This window comes from Barbus barbus (genome assembly GCF_936440315.1).
Source record: "Barbus barbus genome assembly, chromosome: 8".
NCBI classification, from domain to species: domain Eukaryota; kingdom Metazoa; phylum Chordata; class Actinopteri; order Cypriniformes; family Cyprinidae; genus Barbus; species Barbus barbus.
Window position 1 is genome coordinate 13,373,763 of NC_136736.1, and position 18,784 is coordinate 13,392,546.

General features: G+C 35.9%; 1 protein-coding gene across 2 annotated transcripts; it reads right to left on the minus strand.

The window, feature by feature from the left end:
- Nucleotides 1–109: 109 nt before the first annotated feature.
- Nucleotides 110–15,106, minus strand: LOC306873450 (OX-2 membrane glycoprotein-like). Of its 2 annotated transcripts, XM_079422756.1 has the most exons (8): nt 14,992–15,106; nt 13,780–13,843; nt 13,444–13,513; nt 12,244–12,576; nt 11,191–11,520; nt 5,780–6,061; nt 5,571–5,676; nt 110–1,243 (listed from the first exon to the last, which is right to left on the minus strand). In XM_079422756.1, the coding sequence occupies exons 3-7, from the start codon at nt 13,505–13,507 to the stop codon at nt 5,588–5,590; spliced, it is 1,098 nt and encodes a 365-aa protein (XP_079278882.1). In that variant the 5' UTR covers nt 13,508–13,513; nt 13,780–13,843; nt 14,992–15,106; the 3' UTR covers nt 110–1,243; nt 5,571–5,587. The 2 variants fall into 2 exon arrangements, with proteins under 2 accessions (XP_079278882.1, XP_079278881.1); XM_079422755.1 differs by lacking the exon at nt 13,780–13,843 and having other exon boundaries at nt 14,992–15,100.
- Nucleotides 15,107–18,784: the final 3,678 nt, after the last annotated feature.

Genomic DNA, 18,784 nt, shown 5'->3' on the forward strand with positions numbered 1-18,784 from the left:
TGGGAGGAGTTGGATCTAAATCCAACCACATCCCCTGGATCTTGTGTTTTGCAGTGAGGACCATCTCCCAACCGTACCCCTATCCCACCTCAATAACAGCAAAAGTGTTGTGCATTAACAAAAGCTTTTAATCATTGTTTAACATCTGTTCAAATCATTTGTAGATTTTCAAGATGCGTATGATCATTTGAATTAAAAGTTTAATGACATTTGTAACCATTTTAATTTAAATTAATTATTATTAGGTTTAATACATTTATTAGTAAACATTAACAAGCACATTATTTCACATTTCTAGATACTGAATATATATGACTCTGAATATATATTAACTAATGATCCATTAAGTATTGCATAATGTTTGTTAATGATTTATTAATGAAAGTTATTATAAAGTATTACAGAGATATGTGTAAAGATATGTAACTGATAAGGAATTATGAGTTATACATTTTCTACTGTTTAACATGTTATGAACTTTGCTGTAGACCTGCTACATTATTATTATTATTATTATTAGAGTGGTGGATGAAAACATATGGTGTACACCTCTGACTCACTCACCTGTTTATCTTTTAACAATGCAAAATTAAATACAATATCTTATGTCTGACAGTGTCACAGAGTTTAAAATTAACAAAGTGCATGTTTACTTTATTATTTGAGAGATTTCAGAGAACTTTATATAAAACACATAAGGTGTGAGAGGTGTGATACATAATTTCAGAATGACGCTGGTGGGCTAAATGTTTTTAGCTATAAGTGCACTTCCGTCTAGTGGGAAAATCACTTTAATCCAAACATCAAGACAATAACTTGGCACCAAAGATCAAAGTGCTCATGTCTACTAGAGTGTTTCCCCTGATAAAACTCTGTTATTTTATTACACACATCAAAACATCAGTAAAGGTAACAAAAATATTTTCTGGTTATTGATTTCTCTATGGTTACAGAATGTCCATTTTCAGATAATATAAGTTTACTATTTAGGTCACTTTAAAGAGTATGATTCAGTATAGATTTGCTAAGAAAAAATGCTTTACTAAAATATACAGTCTATAATAAATAAGGCATTTAGTGTTGAAAGGGTTGTGATTAAATTTTGTTTTTATACTGTTACACTGAATATCAGTTATATTAGAACATGTTGACTCAGATTCGTCTGTGATTCAGACAGAGGGAACTGTTGTTTGGTCCAGGTGAACTTCTGAACATAGCAGCATTTCCTTTCATTTCAGTCAGCCTGAAGAATGAAAAGATAAGGAAAAATAAATGCGTTAATATGCTATAATTGCACTGCAAAAGCCTTTTTTAACAAGTGCTCAATATAATCCTCCAGCTCCTACAGCTAATGTTTTACTTAATGTTCTCCAGCTTGATTTGATACAGGACTGGGTTGAATGAACAATGTTCCTTTAATGTTTCTTTATTATTCCAGTAGAGGCTTTTTTCCTGTCTCTCATGAGATTACATCAATACTGAAATGGAATGAAAAATAAACTACTTTTACAGCTTAAAACTACTGCCGTCTGGGTCATTACTACTATTTGGTACATCTTCATGACTTCATCATACATCTTACAATAATGGGTAACATGAAAGTTAGTTTCCTTTTATCATAATATCACATAATTTTTTTAAATGATGGTGAATTTAAAATAATTTCACTCATTATGTTCAAGCAGATGTGACCATTTCTCCATGTCCTGAGGTGTTTCCAATATACAAATCTGGATTGTTTTTCCCCATCTCTCTATGAAAATATTGTTTAAAGTGAAAAAAATAAACTTTGTATTCAGCAAGTCTTTTGTAATATATATGGCTATGCCTTTAACTGGGAAAACTACAGCATAAACATGGGCAAGTCTATTTATAGAGTATATTTGTGATATATTATACAACTAAAATATTTCTTCAAATGATATTCATTTTTCTTAATGTTCTATAAGTCAAAAGTAAGTATTAGTAAGTATGAGTAAGTTACTACAAATAATCTTACTCAAACTGATTGAGCCAGAGGTTTGCCACTCACACACACAGAGCAGTGTTTTGACAAACACCAACGAACCACAGTGTTTCCACTGTTCAGAGAATTCAATGTATGAACAGCTCTGCAAAATTCACTGGGTTAAAAAATAAAAAAGGTTCTACACCGTTAAAATAGATGCCAATGCTGAAAAAAAAAAGGTTTTGAAGCAGGTGTAGAACCATGTATTGCCTTAATGTCCTTGGTAAGCAAGTCAAAGATGACAGCAGCAAAGAAAAGCTCAGTAAAAATGTGAAGAGCGAGAAAAATCTTGGGAGGAACCAGACTCAAAGGAGCTCATCCTCCTCTGCAAACTTAAGACAAATGTGACACTCAGCATTTAAAGAACAGCAACACAGTTTTGGGTCAAATGGAATAGCATTCAGTTCTAAAGGGTCAAGTTTCTTTCTTCAACACATTACAGGTCTTATTGTGAATGATCCATCACAGCTTGTTATTGAAAATAAAAAAAATACGTTTTTATTTATTATCTTTTTAATCTCAAAATACAATAAATAGACATCACTCTCACTGCATTCTGGTATTTAACACCCACTTGTCATGATTTAATCAAGACCTAATGAATAAAATATTGTTTCATTTATAAATAAATAATAAATAGGGGTGTGATGGCGCAGTGGATAAGACACATGCCTTTGGTGTGAGAGACCCGGGTTCGAATCCACTGTGAGACACCAATGTGTCCCTGAGCAAGACACTTAACCTCTAGTTGCTCCAGAGGCGTGCGACCTCTGACATACATAGCAATTGTAAGTCGCTTTGGATAAAAGCGTCAGCTAAATGAATAAATGTAAATGTATAATTTCCATCATGGAAGTAAAATGAGTTGTAATGGCAATTCACATTGACTTTGAGTTCATCACACTGCATTTTTTCCTTGCCTCTGTAGAAGCATTTTAAATATTAAACGGTAGGGTGGGCTTCTTGCAAGAGACAGGAAGTGGTAACCTTAGACTTCCTGTGGTTCTGTACATAAACGGAGCTCTGTATAAACATACTTCACCCTTGGCTTTGGTTTCACTATAACTTTTGCTACTATACAATTTTTTACATTTTATCTGAAAACAAAACATATTTTAGTGCAACCTTCTGATGCAATAAGATTCAAACAAAAAATCACAACCGAGCAGAAGTTAAGGACCACTTTACTGATTATAAATCATGTGTTTAGTGCAGTAAAGAGCAATAAGAGGATGACTCAATGAACACAACCTCAACAGAATGATTTGACTTCCCGTATGACTGGCCTGAGGCACTTTTTTCACTCCCTGAGGCCTCTTGTGCGGATTTAGCTGCTTTGGTTTAAATTCAAAACTAATATGAAATGCTTTTTTTCCTTTTGACCCTCTCGGGTGACCTGCAGATTCTAGGAGAGGAAAGCTGAAGAGAATGAAGCAGGAAGGAAGACTTGGATAAAGAAAACAGATTGTGAGAGGTTAGTGAGTCATTCTGGCATCTCTCTCTCTCTATTTCCGGCTATAAATTTCTCCAGTAGCTGTTTACAACATCTCCTCTGCAAAAGGTTTCTGGGGTATTTATTGACAATATTCAGTCTTTAAATGAACTTTAACTTAATAGGGTGAAACACAATATATCATATCTAAATCTAAATTACATCTAAAATTGTATAAAGTATTCACATATTATATTAATTATAATATTATATATTATTGGTAACAGTTTAGAATAGGGAACACTTATTCACTTTTAACTACGACTTTCCCTCAATAAATTCTTAATTTGCTGCTTATTAATAGTTAGTAAGGTAGTTGTTAAGTTTAGGCATTGGGTAGGATTAGAGATGTAGAATAAGGTCATATAGAATAAGGCATTAATATGTTTTTAATTAGCACTAATACATGGCTAATATTCTAGTAATATGCATGATAATAAGCAACTAATAGATGTAACTGTAAAATAAAGTGTTACCGAACTAATAAAGTAGTACTAATAAATAGCTAATATTCTAGTAATATGCATGCTAATAAGCACCTAGTTAAGAGACCCTAAAATAAAGCGTTACCATATTTTTTTACTATTTCCATACAGTAATGTAATATGACATACTGGCCTATAACAAGAGTGATATTACCATATATGTAACATATAGGGCAATATATCATTTTCATACATGCTTACACTCACTGGGTAGATATAATTTAGTTTACAACATATATAAAATCCTCATACATTTGTATGTTAATAATATATATATATATGATGATTTTTTTGGTATCATATGTAACAACCACATTTTATTTTATATAACTTCATTAAAACACATAAAAATCTGTATGTTTATATATGTTTTTGTAATATATTTCTTAAATACATGTATATCTTTTATATTGACATGACAGGTTTACACATACATAAACGGTAATACTTCAGTATAGGGACCAATTCTCACTATTAACTAGTTGCTTATTAGCATGCCTATTAATAACATATTGGCTGTTTATTAGTACTTGTAAGGCACATATTCTGCATGACCATATTCTACGTCCTTAATACCTACCCAATACCTAAACTTAACAACCACCTTACTAACTATTAATAAGCAGCAAATTAGGAGTTTATTGAGGCAAAAGTCGTAGTTAATGGTTTGTTAATAGCAAGAATTGGACCTTAAAACAAAGTATGACCACATAAACAGATTTGTAAGGACTAGATATACATGTTAATGTATACAATTGTTCAAATTTCTAATAGACTTCAAATATGTTTTTACTTCATATGACAGCATATTTCATATGTGGATATATAGATATTTTTAACGTGATGGACTGAAATACTGTCACTAAACAATAAATGAAAATCTTGATTTTAATTCCAGCACAGTAATTTGCCTGTGATCATCCAAATTCTGAACTTGTTGCTTAGCCCTGTCAAAAAATCAGTGTCAAAAGCCAAGAGTTTAAAAAACAAATATTTACAGCTTTATCCAAAGTAAACAATTTATTCTTCCTGTGCTTATTCTTACACACAAACTTCTACATTCTTATATGTGTACACCCTTATATTTAAAACATAAAGGCGTGGATCCAACAGCCTTTATTTTAACATTTATATAAGCATTATTTAATAAATACTTTGTAAATTACTATAAAAAATTGTGAAGTGAAGTGACATACTGCCAAGTATGGTGACCCATACTCGGAATTCGTACTCTGCATTTAACCCATCCAACGTGCACACACACAGCAGTGAACACACACACACCGTGAACACACACCCGGAGCAGTGGGCAGCCATTTATGACACACATTTATGAACACACATTTATGAACACACACCCGGGGAGCAGTTGGGGGTTCGGTGCCTTGCTCAAGGGGTATTGAGGGTGGAGAGAGCGCTGGACATTCACTCCCCCCACCTACAATCCCGGCCCGAGACTCGAACCCGCAACCTTTGGATTACGAGTCCGACTCTCTAACCATTAGGCCACGACTTCCCCTTGTGCATTGTGGATTAAGCATTAAATTATTATTAAATTAGACAGACATTTCATAGTGCTACTGACCATATCAGCAGGTGAAGTTAGCACCTTTTCAGGCAAATACACAGACATATGAGCAGCACAAGGGACACACAGCTGGCTGAAATGAGAATGACATGGACGTTCCTGGCTGCAATAAAACACACACACACATATTAACTAAATAAATTAAACTAGAACCAAAACCAGAACATAACAGGACAAAAACATTGAGTTCAGTAAGTTTCACTCACGTTTATTCAAGGATATATAGATGGCAGACCCAAGGCCTTGGTGACGAACTTCACACTTCACAAGTTCATCGTCCAATAGCTCAGTCTGCATTTCAATGGAACTGACCACCATGGTGGTGCCATCCCCTAGCTGATAAAATGATGTGACGGCAGGGCCCAGTGTTTGATTATGACCCTCCACGTTCCAGGAGATCTCTGCTGCAGGACGTGACACGGCTGAGCAGTTCGCCTCAACAATGCCCTGCGATACGGTGACGTAACTGGCCTCAGGTTTGGGTAGGACTAGGAAAAAGACATAAAGTTCATTATGTAATTCTATAAGACATTAACACTGTTCTTTTTTAACAGTGTAAAGATTTTTAAATATGACTGTAAATCAATTAAGCACATAATTTGAATTATTGATCTGACACTTAAATAACATTTATCACATATCAGTGTATTTGCTGGAAATTTGCTCCAAAATAAAAGACACTAAAACATTGGATATACATTATAAAAGGTGGTTTTAATAGTATTGTTTAAAAGTAGTACTTAAAGCTTGAATTAATAATTATGCGAATGTGGGCCAGGGTGAATGATACCCACATATTTTCTGTACTTATGACTAAAAATAATGTTAACTTAAAATAGAATAAAAATATTATTTTAAAAGAAATGGTAACACATTAGTTTAGGGACCAATTCTCACTAAGATTCTTAACTAGGTGCTTATTAGCATGCATATTACCAGCATATTGGCTATTTATTAATATATTATTATAAAGCACATATTAAACACCTTATTCTGCATGACCATATTAGATCCCTCACTCATACCCCATACCTAACCTTAACAAAATGACTAAATATTAATAAGTTACGAATTAGAAGTTTACTGAGGCAAAAGTCTTAGTTAATAGTTAACAGAAAGAACGGGTCCTTAAAATAAAGTGTGACCAAAATTTTTTAAATATGTTATTTCAGCTGGTTACCAAAGCAACATTTCTCACTTTAAATTAATTTAACTTGATGTATTAAAATAACTAAAACTACAAACCAAAATAAAAATGAATAAAAACTATATAGACATGACAAACACACACACACACACACACACAAAATTTGTTTTAGTAAAACGTTAGCTAAAATAAAATAGAAAAATAAGCAGATTCAAAATATTAATAAATGCTATAACATTATCTCAATGATACTAAAATAACACTTATACAACTTCACATTGGCCTACTTACAAGTGAAGCCTATATCTATCTTTTAATTTGTTTTTGTTCCATATCAAAGTACATTTTAATTTGCAGATGCATTCAAACATTTATTATCTGCTAATTCCATCAGCAATTGCAGCAAATGAACACGTTCAATTTACAGTCCTAAATTTAACATTTCAGTTCTCGGTTGCTGAGATAATGTTTAGCTGGGAACCTTCACAACAGTCTAAGTGTGCCAAATATGTGAACTTTGTATAAGTCCATTATAAATACTGTATTGGTCATGTTGAACTTTTCTTTGTTGTATTGTAAGTGGTAGCTTCATTCAGAAGACAAAAGAAGGCACTTGTGTTGTTATGCTGATTACAAGCCGTCAGACGCTGGTCATGTCTGCGGCAGACTCCATCAAAGATGGACACTGTGACATAAGTCAGATAAAAGACAAACCATGACAAGACGAGGGGAGAGTGAGGCTCTGTCCACTTCTGTGGCTGTGTGAACTTTTTGGTGACAAGAGCCAGACTGTTTGGGGAATATCAACAGAGGGAAAGCAAACACAGTGGAGCTCTGTTCTAGAGGAACAGAGATGCAGTAATCGCACTGGCCCTCATCCCAATCTATCCTCTAAACTACAGTCACAGCCAAGCATTATAACCAGTGTCAGCTTTGACTGATTGTGACCTTCCTCCCCAAAAAGAATTTACCTAGCAATGGACGGGATGTTTTCAACTGCAAAACAGTTGCATGAGATAAAGAATGTAGCGCATTTTGTTATCTCTGTGTAATTTATTGCAGTACTGCACTGAAACTTATTTGAAACAGGAAATGCTACTGAGCAATAGTTATCGCTGTAGAAATCTAAGTGTGTTTTCAGAGCGAACAAGGAAGAAATCCATCAAATTAAAGTAACAGTTAACCCCCAAAATTAAATGATGTCACTTACCCAATAGTACTTTAAAAAGCATCATAAATGTGTTCAATCTGACTTCCAGTTTCCAACACTTCTTTTAAGCTAAACAATGTTAATTTTGATTGGTTTGTCACACAAAGCTATAATCTGGTTACTTGCTTTTTGCATGCACTTTTAGACATTTCTGTAATTTCTACAGTTATTTACTGTATATTAGGCATGGGATGATAACCGGTTTCAAGGTATACCACGGTTTCAAAATCACTAAAACTTTCTATTATTCCGTTCCTGCGGTATGCGCAGTGTTTTTACGTGTCGTCAAAGACGGAAAGTCCAGGACTCCCTCAGTTTTGAGCAGCGAAAAGCATAACGAGTCACACCACCCCTCCTCCTCCAGTTGGTGCGAGCAGTCAGTGAGAGTCACCTGTGTGTAGGATGCTACCTCTCATGGCATTTACGTACCTGGGTGCACTTTTTAGCGAGATACGAAATACGTATCAATAACTACATATTACTGCAGTTTCCAAAAGAAACAAACACTATAGAGGCAACTCCAACACCTTTTATTCCTTTTCACACAAATTTACAGAGTTTTGATTAATAAAGCGTCATTTTCGCACAATTACTTGAAGAATATCATGTTACGACTTCAAAACAATATTAATATGCTGGGAGATTTGAAAACTGATGCTTTTGAACGTTAGCATTGCACACATCCAGCCTCGTATCTATGGGTTTTCACAGACGGTAAGTTTGTTCGGTAGATCACGGAGTATGGAGCCGTACTTAGCAGGCGCGGAGCTCCGGTTTGAATCACGTGTAATCACGGTACAACAAAGCAGTTCAAATCTGCATATAAGGAAGTTGAAATGGCACAGTTGCATCAACAAATACGTTTTTATAACAGTTTTGCATTTGTTAACATCTATCGGGTAAACCTATCGGGTAGGTTTAGGGTTGGGTTTGGTGTAGGGCATATTTCCAACACGATAGAGCTTTAACTTTTAGGGACAGACCCCGGATATTTGAATTCTGAACCGCCACAATACATAGCCTACCTGTAGCAACGTAATAAAAACACAGCAATATGTACCTATATCTACGTAATAAAAACGTTCACGTTCACGCCAGGGTTCACGTATTTAACCTGTGTTTTAGCGCCACTCAGTGGACATTTCTCTTTGAAACTGCGGCGAAACGTGCAATAAAGTACGTAAAACGGTGACGCACAGAAAGTGCACAGAGGTACGTATTTTTATGAGACCAGGTTGGTAGGATGATGGCCGAAGGAGCTGAATACCTGGAACTTTTTCCCCTGTTGAAAAAGACGAAGTCTCCCGAATGGGAATTTTTCGGGTAACGTAGACTAATGTTCCATACACAACGATGCTCCTTACAGATGACGTTTTAGCGCCGATCGCTGAATAAATACTTCCAGGTTGTACATAAACTATATATCTGTGTCATCTTCATTTTTCACCCCGATCAAGACAGAGACCCATCCGCCGGTTGTTTCAATGTTTCAATACTATTTGGCTTGCTACCGAGGCATATAACATGGCGTTACTTCACAGAGCGGGGAATAGCAGACTAAAGTACTACGTTTCTGTGATTTAGTAGGCCTATAATAATTAAATTTTGGATCACGTCTATAATTTTAAGCCTCCTGCTATTGTTTGCATCTGTTCAAAATCACGACATTTAAAAAACAAAGAAACTGCTGTCTCTCAGGTGTCTTTGCCACTGTTTGAGTGTTGTACAGAGAGAGTGTGTGTGTGTGTGACACACTCATGCTCTCTCTCTCCTTATGTGTATGTGCACACATCTTTGTACCTCACCGCTCATAACTTGGACTGAAAGATGAATGTGTAGAAAGTGAGCATGTCTCCTAAAACCTTGATGAGCTGCAGGTTTAACGACTGCATTTTTTTTTTTTTTAGCAGTGCGTTTGCAGTGCGTATTTTTTCCGCACCCATTTTAACAGATTAAAGCGTTCACACTGCAAGCAGTGCGTTCCAGGAGCAGTGCGTCTGCAGCAGTGCAGCGATCGTTCCACACAGAGTCTATTTTTGCTGCGCTGCACGCGCTGAATTCAAGTGACAGCGCTTTGTTTGCAGTAAAAATTTACATTGATTGACATGGAAATGTAGTAATTTCACAATAAACAGATATAATTAAAGTCTATTGTGTTTCACAGGCTTTTCGGCTAGGTTTAAAACAAATAAAAGTGCACCTTTAGATAAACAAGGCAGCATATGCACTTGTGTCGGTAAAAAAACAAAGTTCTTTCAGACCCGCGGGAATGGTTGTAATAAAAATTTAAATGTAAAAGGCACGAGAGCCGACTGTTTCTGTCAGTGGTAAGTTTTAATTTAAAATATTTGTGAAAAATAGGCTATATGCTGTGTTTAAATGTGTTTCCACTTGCTTGAGCAACAATATAGCCTACAAATCTAGAAGCCAAATGCATTTAATACATTGTTTGTATTAATTAATTGTTACTGTACTGTAATAAAAGAGGATCACAATGCTGAAAAAGCACTTTCAGTATAAGCTAACAATGTTTGGATTTGAAATCAAAATAATGGATAAATGTTGTGTTTGTGGTAAACAGCCGCGGATCAGGAGCGGACTGCAAACACGTCCTGTGTGAAAGCACAATGAGTCCTTGCTGCTTCTGCACCGCATACGTAACACACACGGACCTCATACGCACTGCAGACGGAGCATGTGTGAAACAGGCGTTAGGCTCATTTAAGTGACTGCACTTAATTTATTTTAAAATAATTCAATTATTTATTTTATTATTTATTCTCAGAACTTTGCATGGCCCCAAAGAGAGGCAAGGGGGCTATTAAATACACAAACAATGCTAATGGAAAAAGCACATTGATTTTCCGTTTGTTAACATATTCTACATACGTGTGAAATGTTCCAAACCCACACGTGTGAGATTTGATGCAAACTTACGTGTGTGAGATTTATGTACTTTTTAGCTGTCACAGCTTAATTCTGTAGTAACATCCATGTGGGTATTATGAAACAAATTTCATTTTAATTCAGGAATTAGAAACATATATTAGAAGGGGTACATTCAAGCTTTTTATGGTTGCATTTTTAATGCACATTTTATTTTAACTAAATCATGACAGAAAATATTTAAAGAGAAAAAAAAAGTGTCAGTCTTCGATGCACTTTCATGAGAACATTTCATTTTTGGGTGAACTATATCTTGAATTTTAAAGCAAATAAACATGCCTATAAGCTCTGTCATTACTACTATTTGCACTTACCATAAACAGACAGACAAGCTGTCGCGCTCTTAATGCCATCCGGATACGTGTGGAACTCGCAGGTGTAACATCCCTCATCCTCTGTCTGAGCCTGGTGTATGGAGAGCTTGGTTTGCCCAAGAGATGGATTTAGAGTGATCCGATCCTTGAAAGGGGTCTCAATGATGGGTCTGTCATTGTTGACATAAGAAGCAACAGTGGCGGTGTCCCCTTGCTCAGCTGTTTTTTTCCATAAAACCTGCCGGACTTGCTTACTGAGAATATACTTGCATGAAAGAGTAACAGGCTTTCCGCTCACAACTGTTTTATTGTCCATCATTTCCACCATTGCTGTTAGAAATAGAAAATGAAAAGTGAAGAGATTTTACATGCTCTTTAACTATTAAGTAGGAATGTTCACCCAAAAATGAAAACCATGTCATTATTTACTCAGAATGTAACTAAGTTTTGGTGACCATTGACTTCTCAAAATATCTTCTTTTATGTTCCACAAGAGTAAGAAAGTCATATAGGTTTGGAAAGACATGAAAGTGAGTAAATGATGACAGAATTTTCATTTTTGGGTGAACTATCACTTTAAGACTACATTCAGGTTAATATTTGGAAAATGCATGACACTAGAAATTAGCATATGTGTATTGCCTTCAGATGTAACCCACACTCACTTAAGCAGATACAAATTTACTTATCACAAACCCAGTGGCAGTTTTATCTGATGTAGAGTCTTGTGGTTTTCGTGATAGCTTGTTGTCAGTTTTTTAAGTAAAAGAGGCCAGGCATGAAAGTGGTTCTCACCACTTCCTGTTGGGGCACTATTTATAACTAATCGGCGATGTTTTGTGAGCGCAATGTGATAACCACCAATAACAGCCATTCATCATGAAACCATCATAGTGCAGGACTAATAAATATCATTACCTATGACACGATTTTACAGTCCCTTTGATGAGTAATATTTCCTTCTAAATTCATATTTTCAAATCATCAGTGGGGAAAAATATCAAGAGCACAGAAACATTTTTAGAAAGTTTGAAAGTGATTGCCAAGCCTCACCCATAAGTGAAAGACACGTCCTTCCTCTCTGCTGCCCGGTTGGGTACACATCAAAAAGACACTGGTAGCAGCCCTCGTTGCCTGGCGTGACTCTTCTGATGGTGATGACGCTGGTGTGAGCTTGCTGACCTGCGGTTTGCTGTGAAAGCTCAACTCCATCCGTTTGGGTGACGTGGTCATTCTTATCAGGCTGATAGTGTAGTATAGTTTTATTTGTCATGTCTAACCACAGCACTTGTTTTAAATCCTCTCCTGTCTCCAAGGTAATATTGCAGGCCAGCATGAAGGGAAGTCCAGTCATAGCCTGCAGATGAGACGGTGCAAGGACCTTACCTAGGACATAGACAAAACAGATATGATTTAAAATTGTATAATTTTGTAAATATTCTAATCATATTTAACAATGTATTTAATATAAATAATAATAATTTTAATAATAAATATATTTCATTTTATTAATTTATTAAAAAAATACATTTAAAATGAAATTAATTCAATTTATGTATTCACCTTTCCTATGATGTGATTTTTATTTTTTACATTTTGAATTAAACTTAATTTTCTTAATTCTATAGGGGCCATAAAATATAAAATGTTAGAGTGATACTTTTATGAAGATAAAAATCTGTTCTTTTATTTATAATTGTGAGATGTAAACTCAGATTTGGAAGGGGGAAAAAATCTAAATCAATTCTCACAAGTAGAAGAATGGGGTATTTTCACATTTTATATCTCACAATTCTAATTTGTTTTTCTTAGAAATATAAGTTATTACATTTAATGGTTACACTATGTCACTCAGTTTAATCTCTTCTTGGAAATGGCATAAAGGTTGATCAAAACCATATAAAACCAACACAAACACAAAGAATACATTTCTAAAAACCATTTGCTACATGTGTTTTAAAGGGATAGTTACTTCCAGAGTATAATTTTTTTCCTACTCAAGAAGTCAATAGTGCCCCAAAACAGCCTGGTTACAAACTTTCTTCAAAATATCTTCCTTTGTGTTCGGCAGGACAAAGAAATTCATTCAGGTTTGAGGTTGAGTAAATGATGACAGAATTTTCATTTTTGGGTGAAGTATCCCTTTAAGATTTGTCCTTTTCTTTTATCATGGTCACTCTTATGTGTCATTGACCTACATTCTGTTCTAGATCTTAGATACTCTAATGCTCAGAAAGGAAACTGAACAGGCACCTTGAAGTTGAGAGAGCAACATCAGTGCCACCCAGACTTGCAGAGATATCGCAGATCCACACATCTTGACCTGAAAGATCATTTTATCAATAAATTTCTCCAAACAAACATTCAAGTTAGACAAATAGTGTTTTACCAAACGGATTTCCAGAATCCTGTCTCTGTATTATACATGTGCATTAAAGCAGACTCTACATAAACAAGTTTCACAACGGCATATAGTTCATTACAATTGGTTACCAAGGCAGTACCGCCCTAATGAGCACAGTTACATTGTGTGAAATGTCAAAAAAAAATATATGGCACTAATAAAGTCAAAGAATTCAAGTTACTTACAGCCACAGATTTGTATAGAGCAGACAGTCCACACAATATCAGTTCAGCTCCTCAACAGCCATTGCTTTATAATAAAAAAAATATATATATTTTAATAAATATATTTATAAAATAACTTCAAATGTCAAACAAAAATGTTTTTGCTCTAGTGTGCTATTTAAAGATACATCTTCTGGTAGCATCCAGATTCATATAAGACTTCAAGGAAAATATTTGTCCTACAAGTCTGGTCTGTGTTGCAATTTGAGGATTCAATGCACTATTTAAGGCATTCTCAGTGGTAGCAATGCAATTCAGCATTTTTGGATTGTTTGGAAATGTGATTGCTATGCCAGGTGTATTTATGGCATGAAAAGCAAAATCTCCAACCATCTGCATCCTGTCAAAGTTTATTACCTTTCTGGCACTTTAATAACAGTTTAGGTACCATAAAACTCCTACTTTATTGTCTAGAACAACATTAACTTGAGGAAACAGCTTCCCTTGCCCTTTACACAAACTATATGATTAAAATCACTTGTGGCTTAACTCTGCCAGTAAATCCAGAAAGAGTGGTTCTAGCAGATGATTTTTGGGCCACATGGCAAATACTTCCAGGCAGCCACACACCCCTGCTGACCACAAAAGAAAGATCATGGCCTCCTTTTTTTTTCATTTTGTTGTCCACAATCCCCCAACCCCATTACATTTCATAATAGCATTCATTAATCATTTTAATGTGCTAAACATATCTGTGGTTTATGTTAATTATAGGCACATTATAAAAAATATATAAATAAACATTTTATATTATGTGTAGTGATTTGAATGACAGTCTATAAGTAATGATCTGTTAAACGATATATTTATTATATTTGTTAATCTTATAATAATCTCTAATAATTTTCTGAAGTATTCGCAAAATATGTGATATAGACAATTTCACTCAAGACTAATGATTTCTAACTCCTCTGCTAGAATAGAAGGAAAAAAACACTCAAAGGTCCATAACTAAAGTAATTTAGAGCAGAATGCATACATAGACATGGAAAAACCTGTGTAATTCATGCATGCAAATTTCAGGTCTACTTTAACTACTAATTTGAAAATTAGTCGACTAAGAATATATTATTTCTGAAACTTAAGAAGAAAATTAAAAACTTCAGCCCCTGTTTTGGTTTTAAATTTATTAACAAACTAGTTTTAATGTAATATTTCGAATCAGCGACTCACCTTGCAATGCATGGCTGCGTTCATCCGTATAGTAAAAACACAAGTGTTGACAAATGCAGTGGCTCAGCGTTATTCTGGCATGTGTGAGATTCGGGATAGGAATGGAAGTGGAAGTGAGGAAGTTGGGCATGCAGTCGTGGGAAGCATAGCAATCAGTGCTTAGAGAGGCCCAGTGATGCTTAGCGCATGGAAGCATGCAATTACTAGACCGAGTAAACAGCGACATCTAGTGGTGTGAGCCTTCTGTGATCTATAGCTACAAAAACATTTCCCTCTTTTTAAATTGCCAGCTTGACACAATAAAAAAATAAATACTTTGTTGAATATACCTTAAAATAAATGTACTTTTGTTATGTCCGGTCACAAAAAAATCTAAATTAGCCATGCTGTATATGAGAGACTGAGAGCTAGTTTATACATTTAGATAATGTCATGTCGAATTTTAAATTGTCTGTAGGCTACTGGGGATTATGTTTAATATGGGAAAGATCAACTAATACGACAAAACGCTGAGCCTTTTTAAATTATAGGCTAAACAATAAACATTAAATAAATAAAATCTGTTTAAGACATATTTTTGCAGGGTTTCTCACGCGTCGTGGAAATGTTGCCACAGTTCTTCTGAATTTAGTCTGTCTCATCATCTTATTCTTCTTTCTTCGCGGATTACAACCATGATTTATCAGGTGCAAAAAAAAAAAAAACTTATTTTAAATAAATAAAACCACATATGCCTGTATATTTAGGTATTCTATAACTTTCTGTGTGTCCTTACTTAACCCCTTCTTCTGTTGTTCCCAGTACCTCAAGTTCGCATGTTCTTATATACATAAGGGGGCAGTCGTGGCCTAATGGATAGAGAGTCGGCCCTGCTGAAAAAAAAAAACAATAGGCTAGAACCCTGCCCAAAACACAATAGAAAATGTAATGGATTGAATGGTTTTAATGGGAATTATAATGGTGTCTACTGGTATGTGATGGATTCTATTGGTGGGATCCTATTGGAAAAATGCCCAAAACACACTATAAAAATTTTATAATGGTTTTACTGGAAAAAGCTAATGGTTTATAATGGTATTTTAATGGAAACCATTGGAATTTCTGTGATGGTTTCTATTGGGATTCTATTGTTTTTTTTAGCAGGGGGACTCAGTTCGAGTCTCAGGTTTGGCAGGAATTGTCAATGGGGGAGTGAATAATCAGCGCTCTCGCCACCTTCAATACCACGACTGAGGTGAGACTTGAGCAAGGCACCGTGACCGAACCCCTAACTGCTGCTCAGGCGCCGCAGCATTGGCTGCCCACTGCTCCAGGCGTGTGTTCACGGTGTGTGTGTTCACTACTGTGTGTGGGTTCAATGAAGAGTACAAATTCTGAGTATGGGTCACTGTCACATCACGTCACTTAACTTCACTTCACTTCATAATATATATACATGTGTGTGTGTTTGTGTGTGTGTGTGTAGTGCTGCTGGAAAATCCTGAAAGTAGACAAAGACAAGAACAAAAATATTTACTTTGTCATTTATTTATTCAGGAAAATGATCCATGGCAAAAGTATATGTGGAACTCTTGGATTATCAGTTAATTTAAAGGTGAAATTAGAGTCCATCTGAGCAGAGGTGTTTTCAGTCAGTGCAATGGCTATCAAATGTCAGTACCTGACCTGTTTTATTCAAAGAACAGGAATCTATCAAAGTCTGATCATGTTTGTGGAAGTGAATCATGTCACGAACAAAGGAGATTACTGAGGACCCGCAATAAAAAAGAGAAAAGGTTACAAAACCATCTCTAAAGTGTTTGGAATCCACAAATCCACAGTCAGACAGATTGAAATAGAGGAAATTCAAGACCACTGTTAACTTCCAGAGAAGTGGTCGACCAACAAAGATCACTCCAAAGCAGAACGTGTAATAATCTGCGAGGTTGCAAAAGTTCCCAGGGTAACTTTTTAGCAACTAAAGGCCTTTCTCACATTGGCTAATGTTAATGTATCATGGTTGGGCCTGTTTTGCTGCATCTTGGCCAGGACAGCCTGCCATCATTGATGGAGCAATGAATTCTGAATTATACCAGCAAATTCTAAAGGAAAACGTCAGGACATCTGTTTAAGAACAGAGTCTCAAGAGAATGTGGGTCATGCAGCAAGACAACAACCCCAAGCACACAAGTCATTCTACCAAAAAATGGTTGAAGAAGAACAAAGTTAATGTCTTGGAATGGCTGAGACCAGACCTTAATCCAATTAAAATGTTGTGGAAGGACCTAAGCAAGCAGTGGTTCTGCACTAAGAAATGGGCTAAAACTCCTACATGTTATTGTGCAGGACTGATCAGCATTTACAAGAAACTTTACCTTCAGTTACTGCAGCAAAAGGGGGTCGCACTGAAAGCAAAGATTCACATACTTTTGCACCTCACAGATATGTAGCACTGGATCATTTTTCTCAATAAATAAATGACAAAGAAAATATTTTTCTCTCACTTGTTTGATTCGGTTTGTCTTTGTCTATACTTTCAGGATTTATATGAAAATCTGATGTTTTGGGTCATATTTATGCAGAAATATAGAAAATTCGAAAGGGTTCACAAACTTTCAAGCAACACAGTATATACAGTGTGTGTGTGTGTGTGTATATATATATATATATATATATATATATATACACTGTTTATACACCCATGCTGGCTTTTTGTGGGCACAATGGGCTAGAGCTAGCCCACACCAAACCTAAAGAGGCCCAGTGCGGGCTTGCCCAGGCGAGGCCCACAGCTTTGAGCTCACCGCGGGCTATATGTGAGCAGACCACATTAGCAGACTACCCATATTAATATTATGATGGCAGTGTGGGCCAGCCCATTTGGGCCCAGAGCAACTTTTGTACCTTTGGGCCCATGCAGGCATTGGTGGGTGTACTGTCCTAGTTGCAACTAGTAGAATACTAACAACATTGATTGGCCATTCTTTAGCCACTCAATTGAACTGGAATAGCTCAAATCAAAAGAGACCTTTTCAGAACCTGAGGCTAAGGAGGGTTGTACCAGGTAAACTAACAAACGCTATTAGAAATAGCATATATAAATTACTTACACTCTTAAAAATAAAGGTGCTTCACGATGGCATAGAATAACCTTTTTTTTTTTTTTAAATGGTTCCATAAAGCAAATGGTTCCATAAAGCAAATGTGCATTCCTAACAGGACTCATCTAATCTACCACAATGACAAACCATGGTTCACTGCAAAACTCAGACAGCTCCTTCAGGCCAAAGAAGATGCTTACAGAAAGGGGGATAAAGTCTTGTATAAACAGGCCAAATACACACTGGAAAAGGAGATCAGAGTAGCAAAGAGGAATTATTCTGACAAGCTCAGGAACAAATTCTCTTCCAGTGATCCTGCTTCAGTGTGGATAGTAATGAAGGATATCACCAGTTACAAGACACCATCCCCCAGCACTCTGGAGAATCAACACCTGGCAGACGACTTGAACGAGTTCTATTGTTGTTTTGAAAGATCACCCCACACCCACCCTGAACACCTCTCCACACAACCATTCACACCTCCAGCAACCCCTCTCTCCCCCACACCTACAATTCAAATCAGCGAAGAAGATGTGTGCCAGCTCTTCAGGAAGAACAAAAGAAGGAAAGCACCAGGCCCAGACGGTGTGTCACCCGTCTGCCTAAAAACCTGTGCTGATCAGCTGGCTCCCATCTTCACACAGATCTTCAATAGATCACTGGAGCTGTGTGAAGTCCCCTCATGCTTCAAACGCTCCACCATCATCCCCGTC

Excerpts from the sequence above, each read along its gene's own strand:
- LOC306873450 (XM_079422755.1), bottom strand. The coding sequence starts at position 15,015 with ATGAACGCAGCCATGCATTGCAAG. Across the intron at positions 12,577-13,443 it reads GTTGCTCTCTCAACTTCAAG|GTAAGGTCCTTGCACCGTCT; the intron begins GTGCCTGTTCAG and ends TCTATGTCCTAG. Across the intron at positions 5,677-5,779 it reads CTATATATCCTTGAATAAAC|CCAGGAACGTCCATGTCATT; the intron begins GTGAGTGAAACT and ends GTTTTATTGCAG.